General features: G+C 38.7%; 1 protein-coding gene across 1 annotated transcript in view; it reads right to left on the bottom strand.

Annotated features, from left to right (window-relative positions):
* Positions 1–17,524, bottom strand: part of RSF1 (remodeling and spacing factor 1) — a 146,945-nt gene that overhangs the window by 90,367 nt on the left and 39,054 nt on the right. The window contains exon 2 of the mRNA XM_052661764.1: positions 3,879–3,970. Within this exon, the coding sequence (XP_052517724.1) occupies positions 3,879–3,970 (92 nt within the window). The remainder of the gene's footprint in view (positions 1–3,878; positions 3,971–17,524) is intronic.

The following is a 17,524-nucleotide window of genomic DNA, read 5'->3' as shown; positions in this document are numbered from 1 at the left end:
TGAAAAGATAACACACATAATTGGAGTAGATATTTGCAAACCATAAATCTGTTAAGTGTCTAGTATGCAGTATATACTTAAAAAACTCAAAAACAAAGACAGTCAATTAAAAGATGGACAAGGATATGAACAGACATTTTTCCAAAGAAGATACACAAGCACATGAGAAAAAGGCTCAACATCATTTAGACTTTAAGGGAAATGCAAACCAAAACCTCAATGAGGTAACACTTCATCTCCACTGGGATGAATAAAATCAATCATTTAATAACAAGTATTGGTAAGGAGGGATGTGGAAAAGATGGAGCCCTTATAGGTTCCTAGGGGAAATGTAAACCATTGGAGCTGTCTTGAAAAGTCTGGTAGTTTCTCAAAAAGTTAAAGAATTACCATATGACATACCAATTTTACCCTTAGATAAATACTCAAAAAACTGACCACATCTACCAAAACACTTGTTCACAAATGTTCATAGCAGTACTATTTATAATAGCTGAAAGACAGAAACAAGTCAAATACCATAAACCGATAAATGGATAAAATGTAGTATTATCCACATCATAGACTATTAATCAGGCTCAAAAAGGAACAAAGTTCTGATAGGTGCTACAACATAGGTGAGCCTTAAAAACATTATGCTAAGTGAAAGAAGCCAAACACAAAGGCTACAAATTGTAATTCTATTTATATGAAACTTTCAGAATATGCAAATCCATAGAGTCAGAAAAGAGATCAGTGGTTGCTAAGGACTAGGGAAGGAGGAAGTAACTGCAGCTGGGTATGAGGGTTTCTTTTGGGGCAATGAAGAGGTTCTGTTTTGGATAATGGTGATGGTTGCACAACCTTATGAATATACTAAAAAAACACTGAACTGTATAATTTCAAAGGGCAAATTTTATGTTATGTGAATAAACTTCAACTAAAAAACACTCAGAATCTGTGGTTATAATCTTAGAACTTAAGGATTTTTAAATCATCCTGTTCTAATTTTCACATTTTATGAAGAAACTAAGATACAACGGGGGCAAAAGCAGATCATCCATGGACCCAGAGTTTAACAGCAGAGCTGAGATTAGTATACAAGATATTTCTACTTCAGTTCTTAGAAAGTATAAAAAACAAACAAATCTACTTTAACAGACAGATTTAGATACAACTACACTGCTTTAAAATGTCACATTAAAAATGACTATCCTGAAAGGGAACCCTCTTACACTGCTGGTGGGAATGCAAACTAGTACAGCCACTATGGAGAACAGTGTGGAGATTCCTTAAAAAAACCAGAAGTGAAAGAGACACGTGTACCCCAATGTTCATCGCAGCACTGTTTACAACAGCCAGGACATGGAAGCAACCTGGATGTCCATCAGCAGACGAATAGATAAGAAAGCTGTGGTACATATACACAATGGAATATTACTCAGCTATTAAAAAGAACACATTTGAGTCAGTTCTAATGAGGTGGATGAAACTGGAGCCTATTATACAGAGTAAAGTAAATCAGAAAGAAAAACACCAATACAGTGTATTAACGCATATATATGGAATTTAGAAAGATGGTAACGACGACCCTATATGCGAGACAGCAAAAGAGACAGAGATATAAAGAACAGACTTTTGGACTCTGTGGGAGAAGGCGAGGGTGGGATGATTTGAGAGAATAGCATTGAAACACGTATAATACCACATGTGAAATAGATGACCAGTCCAAGTTCAATGCATGGAACAGGGCACTCAAAACCAGTGCAGTGGAACAACCCAGAGGGATAGGATGGGGAGGGTGGTGGGAGGGGGGTTCTGGAGGAGGCGGACCCATGTACACCCATGGCTGATTCATGCCAATGTATGGCAAAAACCACCACAATATTATAATTAGCCTCCAATTATAATAAATTAATTTTAAAAAATAAAAAACAAACAAAAAAATGACTATCCTGGGCTTCCTTGGCGGCTCAGTGGTAAAGAATTCACCTGCCAAAGCAGGAGACACAGGTTTAATCCCTGGTCCTGGAAGATCCCACATATCATGGAGCAACTAAGTTCATGAGCCACACCTCTTGAGCCTGTGCTCCAGAGCCCAGAAACTGCAACTACTGAGACGTGCCCCAACCGCTGAAGCCGCTGGGTCCCAGAACCTGTGCTCAGCAACAAGAGAAGCCACTGCAATGAGAGAGAAGGCCCCACTTGTTATACTAGAGAAAAGCCTGAGCAGCAACGAAGACCAATGAAGTGAAAGTGAAAGTTGCTCAGTCATGTCCAACTCTTTGCGACCCCGTGGACTACACAGTCCATGGAATTCTCCAGGCCAGAATACTGGAGTGGGTAGCCTTTCCCTTCTCCAGGGGATCTTCCCAACCCAGGGATAGAACTCAGGTCTCCGGCACTGCAGGCAGATTCTTTACCAGCTGAGCCACAAGGAAAGCCCAACAAAGACCTAGCATAAACAATAAATAAAATTACTTTTAATTTAAAAGATTACTGTACTGAAATTCCAGCATCTCTTTTTAAGGTCCAGATCTAGATTCTTAATCCTTAATGAATACTTTGTTAAAGGTAAAACAGCAACTTCACTGGTACCTCCCTTCAACCACTGGCATTTTTTAAGACTTTAAATAGTTAAAAATCCGCTCCTTTATTATTCACAGCTTAATATAGTTCAGAGATATAATTAAATATTAGTTAATCAAGGCTTTTAGAAAATCCCACAGCACCAAATTTTTGAAATGCTAAGCCAACTTTTCAAGGTTTCAAACTTGTACAAAAGATATTGATTCATCTCAGAGTGGGCTTTTCAAAAGTTAAGACACTCCTACCACTCACTGAGAGTTGAGGGTCTAGTCTTCCTCTCCCTAAATCTGGGAGAACTGTGACTGCTTCAGCCAACAAAGTACAGTGAAAGTGACCTCAGACTCCCAATCCACAGTGTCACTGAGGTGACTAAAATGATTATTATTTTATGTCACTTAATTTGAAGTGATGTCCAAATTAAGTGACATAAAACAATATGCAGCAAAGATACCAGGAACAGCAAGTGTGATTTTCATAATAAGAAAAAGCAACTCTTGTCTCTTCATGGTTCTTTTTTTCACAGCACTCCACAACCATATACATACACTACCCCCTGCAAAAGCAGACACGACAACACATGTATGCAAAGCTTCGTGTTTTGTATACAAGATGTATACAAAAACAAATTTTTTTGTCTAGACAAGAAAATTGCAATTTTTCAATCACCTAAAAATATAATCTTAATATTCTAATATGTTAAGAGTTCAAATACCATACCATCTCCCCCAACTCACAAAAAATTGTGTGGATCTCAAAGTTTGGATGCAATTCCAGACAATTTTTCCTGAATGGCCTTGCCATTAATAGGGTTTATCCCAAAGCAACTGTTTTCTGATTACCCAGACTGTTCTCATTTACAATAGGTTTGGTCTAATGATAACTTAGTCTTTCATACTGACCCAAGAGTTTTTGAGTCAGTATTACCTTTTAAGTAAAAGACATTTTAACTTTTAGGTAAAAGACAAATTTTGGCTCTGTCTATACATACTATGTGACCTCAAAGAAAAATGACAACTTTATTGGGCCCTGTCCATACTTTAATTAAGTTGATTAGGATGATTTTAAGGATCAACTGAGAGAAAACATGAAGAGTCCTGAGCACAGTGTTTGCCACAAAAGATATGTATCACCTCTAAAATCTTCAGGACTCTAGACCACTGCATAGTTGCTGCAAAAGTAGTCATATGGATTTCTGGTTCATACTTTGCAACTTTAAGAACATTTTAAAAGTCAGAGCACATTATGAAATATAACATCAATTTATGCTAGATAGAATAATATTTCAGAGAAGGTGATTTATAAATATTTACCTTGATCAAGTATTTTTCCCATCTGTCTGCTGTAACAGATTTGCCAATCTTCCTCATCAACTTCAAATGGAGCTCCACCAGTTCTTTAGGTACTTAAAAGGAAGAAAAAATACCGTTAATCAGCAAAATAAAACATTTCTTAATGAGATTACTGAAAAAAAGGACTTTCTCAAAAGATGACTATTCTTTCGAAACAGATGTTGGTCTAGTTGTCTTTTAGACTTCCGAGTCAGAAAAGACTAGACCAGGACAAGAGACAACTAAAGACCACTTTGCTAAAGATGGGCAAGGACATACACGTTTTCTTTCAAAACATCAACAACTGAGAGTGAACTCTAGAATTCCCTGGTGGTCTAAGGCACCACGCTTCCACTGCAGCTTGATCCCTGGTTAGGGAACTAAGATCCCACATGCTGCACACAGCCAAAAAAAAATAGGGGGAAAAAAGGCGGGGTGGTAAACTCTAAATGCAGACATTTGGGTGATAATGTATCAACATAGGGTTCATTCATTTTACCAAATGTACCAAGATACTGTGGAATGTGGACGGTGAGAGGTTGTATTAATATATTCCTAGGGGAAGAGCATATATATGAACTCTCTATACTTCGTGCTCAATTTCTTTGTGTGACTCTAAAACTGCTCTAAAAAATAAAGTCTATTAAAAAAAATCAAGTGAAAGCAATTAACCATACAATTAAAATTTCTACTATATGTTTCTCATATTTGGTTTCTTGACTGAGACTGCAAACCAAGACATGGATTCACAGAATTAGAAAAGGATCAATGAATATAAATTCCGATTCATAGATATCTCAGAAATACAGCCTAATGGTTTTCAAACTATTGCAGAAAACTACCCTTCTGATCTATTCCTTACCTAATGTGCTAAACTCCTCCAGAGCATCCCTATAAATCTTTGCTTGACAAGCTTTAGGGACAGAACATTTATTTAACCTTAGAAAATTCTAGTTATTAGAAAGTTAACCTTATACAAAGTAAAACCTCTGCCTACCTACATCTTCCTCCCTCTAGTTCTTGCTCTTATTCTCTAGTTTCAAAGAAAATATTTTCAACTCCTCTTTTAGTGGAACCTTCAAATATTTGAAGATAGCTGTATCTTCCCTAAAGTTTTCTCTTTCAACTATGTAAACAACCAGAGTTCCTCCAAATATCCTCGGGGCATGATCCTGATTATGTGGTATAGATGTATTAATTAGACCTGAGGGAAATAAAAGACACATACATTTAGCATTTCCCAAATACTGCTAGCAACCTAGGAGAAATTACATTTATTCTATCTAAAAAGTTTCCATAATCAAATATATTAGGAAAATGCTGTATCAAAAACATATATACTTATTTTTACTACAGAACTTCCTGAAGCTTTTACTGATTATAGTCTTACATACACAGTCCTATATTCCTATCTTGGATACAGTCTGCAGCATTCTCTAATACATTTGATCATGGAATCTTTTTCTGTGAAACACGTAACACCTTGCAGTATACAAGGGCTCTGAAGTACAGGTTGGAAGGTGACTAATTTTTTTTTTCAGTTATTCTTTCAGACTCTTTATTCTCCACTAAAGTCACTTCTAACTTGAAATGACTCTGAAGTATAAAAACGGGGAAGAAGCATGGAGGGATGACTAGAGACAAGTAAACTGACAATTAAACTAAGCCAAGGATCCCCTGGAGAAGGCAATGGCACCCCACTCCAGTATTCTTGTCTGGAAAATCCCATGGATGGAGGAGCCTGGTTGGCTACAGTCCATGGGGTCACAAAGAGTCGGACACGACTGAGCGACAACACGTTTAAGACCAGAATGTATGGGATTGAGGGTATAGTGGAGAAAAGGGGGCAAGGACATTGCTTACCGAAGTAACAAGACATAAAAGGCTGAAAAACAAAGTGAGCATGGAACTGGAAGCACCCACGTAAAGGGCATGATCATGTAGAACCTTATAAGGCCAGGCTATAAAGTTTACATTTTATTCAAAAGATACAACAGAATGCGCTATAATTTAGAAAGCTCTCAAAAAGTGAACTGCAGGAAAACAGATTGCTTTTATTTGCTTATTTCTTTTAGGAGGTGGTATGCAGGGTAGAGACTAAATATAAATTCAGGAAAATATCAATCCAGAAAGATGGAAGAAACCTGAACTAAGGCAGAAGTGGTGCCAAGAGAAGTGGGGGAGAGTTGAGATATATTTAGGAAAGAAATAACAAAACTTAGGGATTGACTGCACAAAGTGCAAGAGTCCAGAAAAACTGAAGCACTGACTTAGGCAACTGAGTACATGCCAATGACAATAGATCAGGAAGAAAAAGACCTGGCTCCACTACTTAAGATGAGACCATGACCCTGGCCAAGTTCTTTAAACAATGACTCTCAAATTCCTCATCGGTAATAAAGGGTTGAACTGGCCATCTTAAAGTTTTAAAAACACAAAACATCATACAAAGCTAAAATACCTTTATTTTCATTTCTGTCATGATATTTGGGGATCCAAGGTCAGTTTCAATTTCTCCGTTTTCCTTTTACCCAAACATAGTGGTACCTTTCTACATCTCAAACCTGCTCCCTATTTCCCCCAATTTCTCCAGGATATTGCACCTTCTCACTTCAGAAAAACAGGTATGGATACTCGCCTGTATCCAAACCAATCTACAGAAAAAAAGAGAAAGTACTGCTTTCATGCCACTTCTCAGTTCATAAATATCTCTGATAGCCCCTAATAAACTCATTTAGATTTCTCACCGAGGCTTCAGAGTCCCAATATTCAGTTTCAACCTAATTCTCCAATCCTTCTCTCTTACTTCCGCACTGAAATCCTTGATTCAGATCATTCTGGCCTGTTCAGTACCACTAAGCTTACTCAGTACACAACCCGTCCTGACTTTATTCAAGCGCTCCACTTTACTGTTTTCTCCCACTTGCATCATATTTATCTTTTACTGTCTGGTCAATAAAAGTTCCCAAAGTCTCTGCGATACCGTTACAATGATTTCGGCAACATTTTTGTCCTTGGAAAGCCTATGGTATTCGTATTATCTTCATCACTCATTTATCAGTTGAATAAAAGCTCTGCACTCATGTTCTATGCGTATCTTGCATATCACAGACAAATGAAATCACAAAATTTTTTTAATACAATTGGTACCCATAATTTAATTTGTAAAGAAGTCAAAATAAATCTTATTTTTAAAAATCCAAAAGGACAAACATAAATATATAAATATGATTTCATCTCACATTGCAAATATATTCATTCTTGATATAGGCATATAAAGTAGATTGTATATTACTTGCCTTCCTTATTAAAGCATTGGCTCTTTCACAGCATTATCCAATAGAAATACAAAATGAGTCACAAAATTTCAGAATTTCCAGTAGTTTATTCATAAAAGTTAAAATAGGTCAAAATTAATTTTAATATTGTTAAATTATAAAATTTAACACTATATAACTCATTATTTCAACATACTATTGTCATTTAAGATTTCATATTTTTACATTTTTACTTGACATTTTACCTACTTTTTTAATTGAGTATAATTGACTTATGATATAATATTACTCTCAGATGTACAACATAATGATTTAATATTTGTTACACTGCAAAATGATCACCATGGTAAGTCTAGTTAACACTCAACACCATACACAGTTACAATTTTTTTTGTTATGAGAACTTTAAAAAATTCTTTATTTATTGGCTGAGCTGGGTCTTCATTGCTCCATGTGGACTTTCTCTAGTTGCAGTGCATGGGATTCTCACGGCAGTGGCTTCTCTTGTAACAGAGCACCGGCTCCAGAGCTTAAGGGCTTCAGGAGTTGTGGTACATGGGCTTAGCTGCCTCGTGGCATATGGATACTTCTCAGATCAGGGGTCAAACCTGTGTCTCCTGCATTGGCAGGAGGATTCTTAACTACAGGATCATCACGGAAGCCCTTATGAGAACTTTTAAGATCTACTTGCTTCAGTTCAGTTCAGTTCGGTCGCTCAGTCCTGTCCGCATCTATGTGACTACAGGGACTGCAGCACGCCAGGCCTCCCTGTCCATCACCAACTCCCGGAGCTTACTCAGACTCATGTCCATTGAGTCGGTGATGACATGCAAACATGTCATCCTGTGCTGTCCCTTTCTCCTCCTACCTTCAATCTTTCCCAGCATCAGGGTCTTTTCAAATGAGTCAGTTCCTCACATCAGGTGGCCAAAGTACTGGAGTTTCAGCTTCAGCATCAATCCTTCCAATGAATATTCAGGACTGATCTCCTTTAGGATGGACTGGTTGGATCTCGTTGCAGTCCAAGAGATTCTCAAGAATCTTCCCAACACCACAGTTCAAAAGCATCAATTCTTCGGCGCTTAGCTTTCTTTATAGTCCAACTCTCACATCCATACATGACTACCAGCAAAACATAGCTTTGCCTAGACAGACCTTTGTTGGCAAAGTATTGTCTCTGCTTTTTAATATGCTGTCTAGGTTGGTCATAACTTTTCTTCCAAGGAGCAAGCATCTTTTAATTTCATGGCTGCAGTCACCATGTGCAGTGATTCTGGAGCCCCAAAAAATAAAGTCTGTCACTGTTTCCATTGTTTCCCCATCTATTTGCCATGAAGTGATGGGACAAGATGTCATGATCTTGGCATAGTCAATATAGAAGAAATAGATTATTTTTCTGAAGCTCTCATGCTTTTTTGATGATCCAACAGATGTTGGCAATTTGATCTCTGGTTCCACTGCCTTTTCTAAATCTAGCTTAGACATCTGGAAGTTCATGGTTCACGTACTTCTGAAGCCTGGCTTGGAGAATTTTGAGCATCACTTTGCTAGCAGGTGAGATGAGTGCAATTGTGCGGTAGTCTGAGCATTCTTCGGCATTGCATTTCTTTGGGATTAGCATAAAACTGACCTTTTCCAGTCCTGTGGCCACTGCTGAGTTTTCCACATTTGCTGGCATACTGAATATAGCACTTTAACAGCACCATCTTTTAGGATTTGAAATAGCTCAACTGGAATTCCATCACCTCCACTAGCTTTGTTCGTAGTGACGCTTCCTAAAGGCCCACTTGACTTCACATTCCAGGATGTCTGGCTCTAGGTGAGTGATCATACCATCATGGTTATCTTGGTCATGAAGATCTTTTTGTACAGTTCTCCTGTGTATTCTTGCCACTTCTAAATATCTTCTGCTTCTGTTAGGTCCATACCATTTCTGTCCTTTATTGTCCCCATCTTTGCATGAAAATATGCAAAGATAGGCATAATTTTGGTATCTCTAATTTTCTTGAAGAGATCTCTAATATTTCCCATTCTATTGTTTCCTCTATTTCTTTGCACTGATCACTGAGGAAGGCTTTATTATCTCTCCTTGCTATTCTTTGGAATTCTGCATTCAAATGGGTATATCATTCATCTTTTCCTTTGCCTTTCACTTCTCTTCTTTTCATAGCTATTTGTAAGGCCTCCTCAGACAACCATTTTGCCTTCTGGCATTTCTTTTTCTTGGGGATGGTCTTGATCCCTGTCTTCTGTACAATGTCACGAACCTCCATCCATAGTTCTTCAGGCACTCTGTCTATCAGATCTAATCCCTTAATCTATTTGTCACTTCCACTGTATAATTGTAAGGAATTAGATTTAGGTCACACCTGAATGGTCTAGTGGCTTTCCTTACTTTCTTCAATTTAAGTCTTAATTTGACAATAAGAACTTCCCTGGTGGCTCAGATGGTAAAGCATCTGTCTACAATGCGGGAGACCTGGGTTCAATACCTGGGTCGGGAAGATCCCCTGGAGAAGGAAATGGCAATCCACTCCAGTACTACTGCCTGGAAAATCCCATGGACAGAGGAGCCTGGTAGGCTACAGTCCATGGGGTCACAAAGAGTTGGACACGACTGAGCGACTTCACTTTCACTTGGCAATAAGGAGCTCATGATCTGAGCCACAGTCAGCTCCTGGTTTTGTTTTTGCTGACTGCATAGAGTTTCTCCATCTTTGGCTGCAAAGAATATAATCAGTCTGATTTTGGTATTGACCATCTGATGATATCCATGTGTAGAGTCTTCTCTTATGTTGCTGGAAGAGAATTGTTTGCTGTAACCAATGTGTTCTCTTGGCAAAACTCTGTTAACCTTTGATCTGCTTCATTCTATATTCCAAGGCCAAATTTGCCTGTTACTCCAGGTATTTCTTGACTTCATACTTTGGCATTTCAGCTCCCTATAATGAAAAGGATATCTTTTGGGGGTGTTAATTCTAGAAGGTCTTGTAGGTCTTCATAGAACCATTCAATTTCAGCTTCTTCAGCATTATTGGTTGGGCATAACCTGGATTACAGTGATATTGAATGGTTTGCTTGGAAACGAATAGAGATCATTCTGTTGCTTTTGAGATTGCACCCAAGTACTACATTTCAGACTCTTTTGTTGACTATGATGGCTACTTCATTTCTTCTAAAGGAATCTTGCCCACAGTAGTAGAAAACGGTCATCTGAAATAAATGCTGCCATTCTGGTCCATTTTAGTTCATTGATTTCTAAAATGTCGATGTTCACTCTTGCCATCTCCTGTTTGACCACTTCCAGTTTACCTTGATTCATGGACCTAATTCCAGGTTCCAATGTAATATTGCTCTTTACAGCATTGGACTTTACTTCCGTTACCATTCACATCCACAGCTGGGTGTTGTTTTTCCTTTGGGTCTGTCTCTTCATTCTTTCTGCAGTTATTTCTCCACTGATCTCCAGTAGCATGTTGGGCACCTACCAACCTGGGGAGTTCTCCGTTCAGTGTCCTATCTTTTTGCCTTTTCATACTTTCATGGGGTTCTCCAGGCAAGAATACTGAAGTGATTTGCCATTCTCTTCTCCAGCAGACCACTTTTTGTCAGAACACTCCACCACGATCTGTCCATCTTGGGTGGCCCTACACAGCAAAGCTCACAGTTTCATTAAGTTAGACAAGTCTGTGGTCCACGTGATCAGATTGGTTGGTTTTCTGTGACTGTGGTTTCTACTTGCTTAGCAACTTTCAAATATGCAGTACAGCATTATTAACTGCAGTCACTATGCTGTATATTACCTTCCCATAACACACTTACTCTGTAACTGTTAAGTTTGTAACTTTTGACTGTCTTCGTTCACTGTACACTTTTGGGGGATACTCAGTATTCAAAACATTATCATTTTATCCTTACAGCACATCTCAGTTCACACCAGCCACATTTCAAGTGCTCAGGAGTCACATACAACTAGTGCTACTGCACTGGATCACACAGAGCAAGCATATTTAAAATTAAAATTTAAAAATTGTAATTTATAATTATAAAACCCCATAACTTACTAACAATCTACTTATTTTTTTGTGGTGATACAGCTGACATATAACATTATATTTAGTTTCAGGTATATAACATAAAGACTTGATATTAAAAATTACTGCAAAATGGTCATCACAATAAGTCTATCTAACATCCAATTTACTTATACTTTTTATTGCAAACATAACTGATTATGACCAACCTAGATAGTATATTAAAAAGCAGAGACATTACTTTGCCAACTAAGGTCCGTCTAGTCAAGGCTATGGTTTTTCCTGTGGTCGTGTATGGATGTGAGAGCTGGACTGTGAAGAAGGCTGAGCACCAAAGAATTGATGCTTTTGAACTGTGGTATTGGAGAAGACTCTTGAGAGTCCCTTGGACTGCAAGGAGATCCAACCAGTCCATTGTGAAGGAGATCAACCCTGGGATTTCTTTGGAAGGAATGATGCTAAAGCTGAAACTCCAGTACTTTGGCCACCTCATGTGAAGAGCTGACTCATTGGAAAAGACTCTGATGCTGGGAGGGATTGGGGGCAGGAGGAGAAGGGGATGACCGAGGATGAGATGGCTGGATGGCATCACTGACTCGATGGACATGAGTCTGAGTGAACTCAGGGAGATGGTGATGGACAGGGAGGCCTGGCGTGCCACAATTCATGGGGTCGCAAAGAGTCGGACACGACTGAGCGACTGAACTGAACTGAATCACCTAATGGACACCTGTAGCTCTTAATATTTTGTCTATTGATAAGGAACAGACAAGAATTTCAACAGAAAAATTAACCAGTATTATAGTTAAATTGAAAATATTACAATTCCCATACTTCACATTCTCTTAAACAATGCTGTCAATACCTGCACTTTCCAAAACAGTAGTCATTAGCTGCATGTGCCTATTTAGTACTTGATATGTGGCTAATAAAAGGAACTTAACTTAATTTTAGTGATTTTTAAAATTAATTTAAATAGCCACATGAGGCAAGTGACTAGAGTTTGGTACAGCCGTAAGTTATCAATCATATTTTTTTAAACATACGATCATTCTCTTAACACACACTCTGACAATCTGTAAAGTCACTTATTTAAAGCCTAGAACATTTCTTAATAACTTAATTTTGGGAACATTAGGAATTATTAACTTCTAAGAATTATCTATTAACCAGATTCAAGTCATTCTGTAAACTACAAATTTTGTCCCAATTGAACTAATTCTCCGCCTTTTCACATGATAGAGCTGATATATAACCTTTAATGGACCCGTTTCTTTCACAAGGCCTCAGGAAGGTGAAAGATTCTGAAGCAAAAGAAAAGGTCAGGCAATGTGTGAATTCATGGAGGGTCTGCCAAATGATGCAGGTATGGAAGCAGCAGTAAGTGGCAGAATCCCAGAACATATTACTGATCCACTCCCCAAAGACATTCTATAGCTGACATTTTTCTAAGCACCCTTCCAGCACCAAGCCTTATGAATGCTGCTGCTTCTGTATTTCTAGTTTTATTATTTACAATTCTGCTTTTTTAATGGTAGAAATTTACAGCTGCTCTTAATAACTAAATGACACAATTCTTCTCATTTCTCAATGACGTCTTTTACTTAAACATCCTCTATGCTTATAAACAGAGACACACTTGGAGTCACAAAACAGTTGGTTTTATGTAGGCCACTGATAAAAGGACATTGATTTCAGATACAGGGATTTAAGTATCAGCTTACAAAAAGCTTTTACTTAATGCCAGTTTCTATAAACTCTGGTGGGGGAGCACAGTTTTAGACATAATGACACTGGTCCCACAGTCCACTTGATCCTCGAAATAACTATTATGTTTTTATATACCTATCTTCAAAAGTTCATTTAATCAATTGCCCTAAAAGTTTTCTAAAGATTAAAAAAAACTAATGGCTCAAGACTCTGAACTGTAACTCAAGTCACTATCTGAAAAGCTACAGTTTAGAGATGCAAGGTGCCAGATAATATAAACCACTAAGTGATTACCATAATGGGGAAAAAATCCAAGAATAGTTGTTACATAGGCAGACAAACCAAGGGGTATCTAATGCTCCATTTACGTTTTAGGTTTCATTGAAAATCATACCACTGATTCAATATAGGTAGATACACACCACCAAACATGGCTCAGATTATTCCAGAATCAAAACTGTGAAAACATCTCTGCTACAAAGTAGTCAGTCAGTCAGTTCAGTCGCTCAGTCATGTCCGACTCTTTGCAACCCCATGGACTGCGCCACGCCAGGCTTCCCTGACCATCACCAACTCCTGGAGCTTACTCAAACTCATGTCCATCAAGTCAGTGATGAAAAAGCAGTCAGTGTACCTACTACTGCAAACATCAGCATGGCTGGAGGTCTGATAACCAGCATCCAGCATTTCTTCCTAAAGAAGGTAGATGTTCAGGGAGAGAAAAGGCCTCCAGGTAAGATGAAGCGAGCCACCCTCACATCAGGCCATCTTTAAAGGGTTACTCTTTCCTTATATACACTTAACAAACAGCATCCTTGCCGAGGGAGTCTAAGGTACTTAAGGCAATGGCTTCCAATAACATATGCCTCCAACTCTCTCATCAAATAATACTATTTCCCTTTTCTCTCTAATCAATTAAATAATCATGGGAGGAAGGAAAGGATAGGTAGGGAAGAAAGGTGAGAAAGACTCAAAACAAATTTTAAGAGAAACTGATATCAAAGTAGTCAAGAAGGAGGAGGGATTTTCCTTCAATATTTTTTCTTGCAATAATTTTAAATCTAGTAAAAATCTGAAAGACTAATACATCCTTCACCTAAATGCACTAACTGCCAGCATTTTAGGAAAACATTTTTACATAGGATAAAACCATCTGTGAAAAGCTGTGTAATTAAGAAAATACCACAAAGCAGCAGCCAATTAAGCCAAGGAAGGGAAGAATGTGACAGGCACATGGAAATGCCTGTAGAGACGTTCTGTGGCAACTAAAACCCATGCAGTGAGGTAGGAAATAGAAAACGGTGAACGATGTCACTAAAGAAGTAAGCAAAGGTCATTATCTCAAAAAGCCTTGGGAGCCATGTAGAGTTTTGATTTTGAGTGTAATGAGACATCAAGGGAGAGATTTAGAAAAGCTTCCTCTTCTAAGTTTTCTGGCTTTTTAAATTTGTATTTGGCTCCACCGGGTCTTAGTTGCAGCAAGTGGGATCTAGCTCCCTAACCAAGGATTGATCCTGGGCCCCCTGCATTGGGAGTCTTAGGCACCGAACCACGAGGCAACACCTCTGATGTAAGCTTTTAGAAGATTTTTCTGTGTCTAGGATCTGCTTCATAATAACCTAGACAACAGAGGACAGAGTTACAGATGACACAAACTTACAAAATTTCACTGAGCCTTGGTGATGAGCATGTGAAACTGCATTATACAACCTTTTAATTTTGTGTAAGTTTTATATTTTATATTTAAAAAGATACAGGGGCTATGGAGATCACTTTGATTGTTCTGAGGAAAGAAACAGAGCTGGGGGGTGAGAAGAGGGCTACTACTAATTAGGAAGCTAGTGCCATACTCCAGGCAAGAGATAGGTGAGACTCCATGCTCCCAATGCAGGGGACCTGGGTTTGATCCCTGGTCAGGGAACTAAATACCACATGCCACAAGTAAGATCAAAGATTCTGTGTGCGGCAACTGGAACAGATAAACAAACAAAAAAGACAATGATGGCATGGGCTAAGGTGGTAGTAGAAAAGATGTAGACATGTACCATCAAGGAAAACTGAAAAATCTAGAAAATTTCAAAATTTCTAACAAGCACCCTCACCAATATTAATCTGAGAAAGTGACTATTATTTATCTGTCTTTTATGTAATTCCTATTGATCTGTTCATTTTTAAAAGCAGAAACCACAACCTTTTGTTTGGTTGGTCACGATTTAGAAAGGCAACATATACATACAGACATTTAACAATAAAGTCAAATAAGTTTATATGTACCACCATGTCTTATTTCTCATAATCTTCAACATTTCAAATGTTCAGAAGAAAGAGTTGTTTAGTTATGTCCGACTCTTTGTGACCCCATGGACTGCACTCCACCAGGCTCCTCTGTTCATGTGATTCTCCAGACAGGAATACTGGAGTGGGTTGCCATTCTCTTCTCCAGAGGATCTTCCCAACCCAGCGATAGAATCCAGGTCTCCCACATTGTGGGCAGATTCTTTACTGTCTGAGCCACCAGGGAAGTTCACACTGTACTTAAATAGAGTTGTACCAGGTAAACTAAAGACTTACAGCTCTAATATTCAATGTCTAAATCTAAGTATTGAGGTAGGCATTTATTTGCCTTAGAATAACACAGTAGTAATCATAGGATTTAGCATTTTTGAACTGAAAGTACACTCTCTGATAAACTAGAAAACTTAGCAACTAAGATGTGATAGTAATTGCCCAAGATCAAAGAGAGCAAAACGAAGATCCCAGACCTCTGGCCTTCTAATCCAAGCCTCACTGTGACATTTTATCAAACGGATGGAAGAATGGTTCACAAGATCTAAGTTATGAATCAAGCACCTTTTTGCACAGCTCAGTATCTGGGTTCTTATCTTGGATTGATCCTGCCTATGCACTCTGAGGCATCACACATTTCTAAAATGTAATCCAGCTAAAAGGTTGCTGTGACAACAGAAAGACTATTACTACTCCTCCTTATCCACTCTTCCATTTTTCAACAGAATCGTGAACTTTCAGATGTTCAAGCTGATTTTAGCCAAGGCAGAGGAACCAGAGATCAAATTGCCAACATCCACTGGATCATGGAAAAAGCAAGAGAATTCCAGAAAAACATCTTATTTCTGCTTTACTGACTATGCCAAAGCCTTTGACTGTGTGGATCACAATAAACTGTGAAAAATTCTTCAAGAGATGGGAAACCTATTTGTAGGTCAGGAAGCAACAGTTAGAACTGGACATGGAACAACAGACTGGTTCCAAATAGGAAAAGGAGTACGTCAAGGCTGTATATTGTCACCCTGCTTATTTAACTTCCATGCAGAGTACATCATGAGAAACACTGGGCTGGAAGAAGCATAAGCTGGAATCAAGATTGCTGGGAGAAATATCAATAACCTCAGATGTGCAGATGACACCACCCTCATGGCAGAAAGTGAAGAAGAACTAAAGAGCCTCTTGATGAAAGTGAAAGAAGAGAGTGAAAAGGTTGACTTAGAGCTCAACATTCAGGAAACTAAAATCATGGCATCCAGTCCCATCACTTTATGGCAAACAGATGGGGAAACAGTGGAAACAGTGGCTGACTTTATTTTGGGGGGCTCCAAAAATCACTGCAAATGGTGACTGCAGCCATGAAATTAAAAGACGCTTACTCCTTGAAAAGAAAGCTATGACCAACCTAGACAGCATATTAAAAAGCAGAGACATTACTTTGCCAACTAAGGTCCGTCTAGTGTTTTCACTTTCATGCACTGGAGAAGGAAATGGCAACCCACTCCAGTGTTCTTGCCTGGAGAATCTCAGGGACGGGGGAGCCTGGTGGGCTGCCGTCTATGGGGTCACACACAGTCGGACACGACTGAAGTGACTTAGCAGCAGCAGCAGTCAAGGCTATGGTTTTTCCAGTGGTCATGTATGGATGTGAGAGTTGGACTGTGAAGAAAGCTGAGCGCCGAAGAATTGATGCTTTTGAACTGTGATGCTGGAGAAGCCTCTTGAGAGTCCCTTGGACTGGATCCAACCAGTCCATCCTAAAGGAGATCAGTCCCAGGTGTTCATTGGAAGGACTGATGCTGAAGCTGAAACTCCAATACTTTGGCCACCTGATGTGAAGAGCTGACTGATTTGAAAAGACCCACATGCTGGGAAAGATTGAGGGCAGGAGGAGAAGGGGACAACAGAGGATGAGATTGTTGGATGGCATCACTGACTCAATGGACATGACTCTGCGTGAACTCCAGGAGTTGGTGATGGACAGAGAGGCCTGGCGTGCTGCAGTTCATGGGGTCTCAAAGAGTTGGACACTGAGCGACTGAATTGAACTGAGATGTAATTTATACACCATAAAGTTCATCCTTTTAAAGTGCACAAAAATCAATGGTTCTTGGGGTGTTTATATGATCGATGTTTAATACAAACAACATAAAATTATTATCTTAACCATTTTAAGTGTACGTTTCAGTGCCATTAATTACATTCACAATGTTGTGCACCCAAGACTGCTGTTGCTACTTTCCTATCCATTTTTACAGTTAGAACTTTTGAGGACTTCCCATGCTGGTGCAGTGGATAGGAATCCACCTGCCAATGCAAGGGA

The sequence above is a fragment of the Budorcas taxicolor genome, chromosome 25, assembly GCF_023091745.1.
Source record: "Budorcas taxicolor isolate Tak-1 chromosome 25, Takin1.1, whole genome shotgun sequence".
Classification (NCBI taxonomy): domain Eukaryota; kingdom Metazoa; phylum Chordata; class Mammalia; order Artiodactyla; family Bovidae; genus Budorcas; species Budorcas taxicolor.
This window is presented reverse-complemented; position numbering and strand designations above follow the sequence as displayed.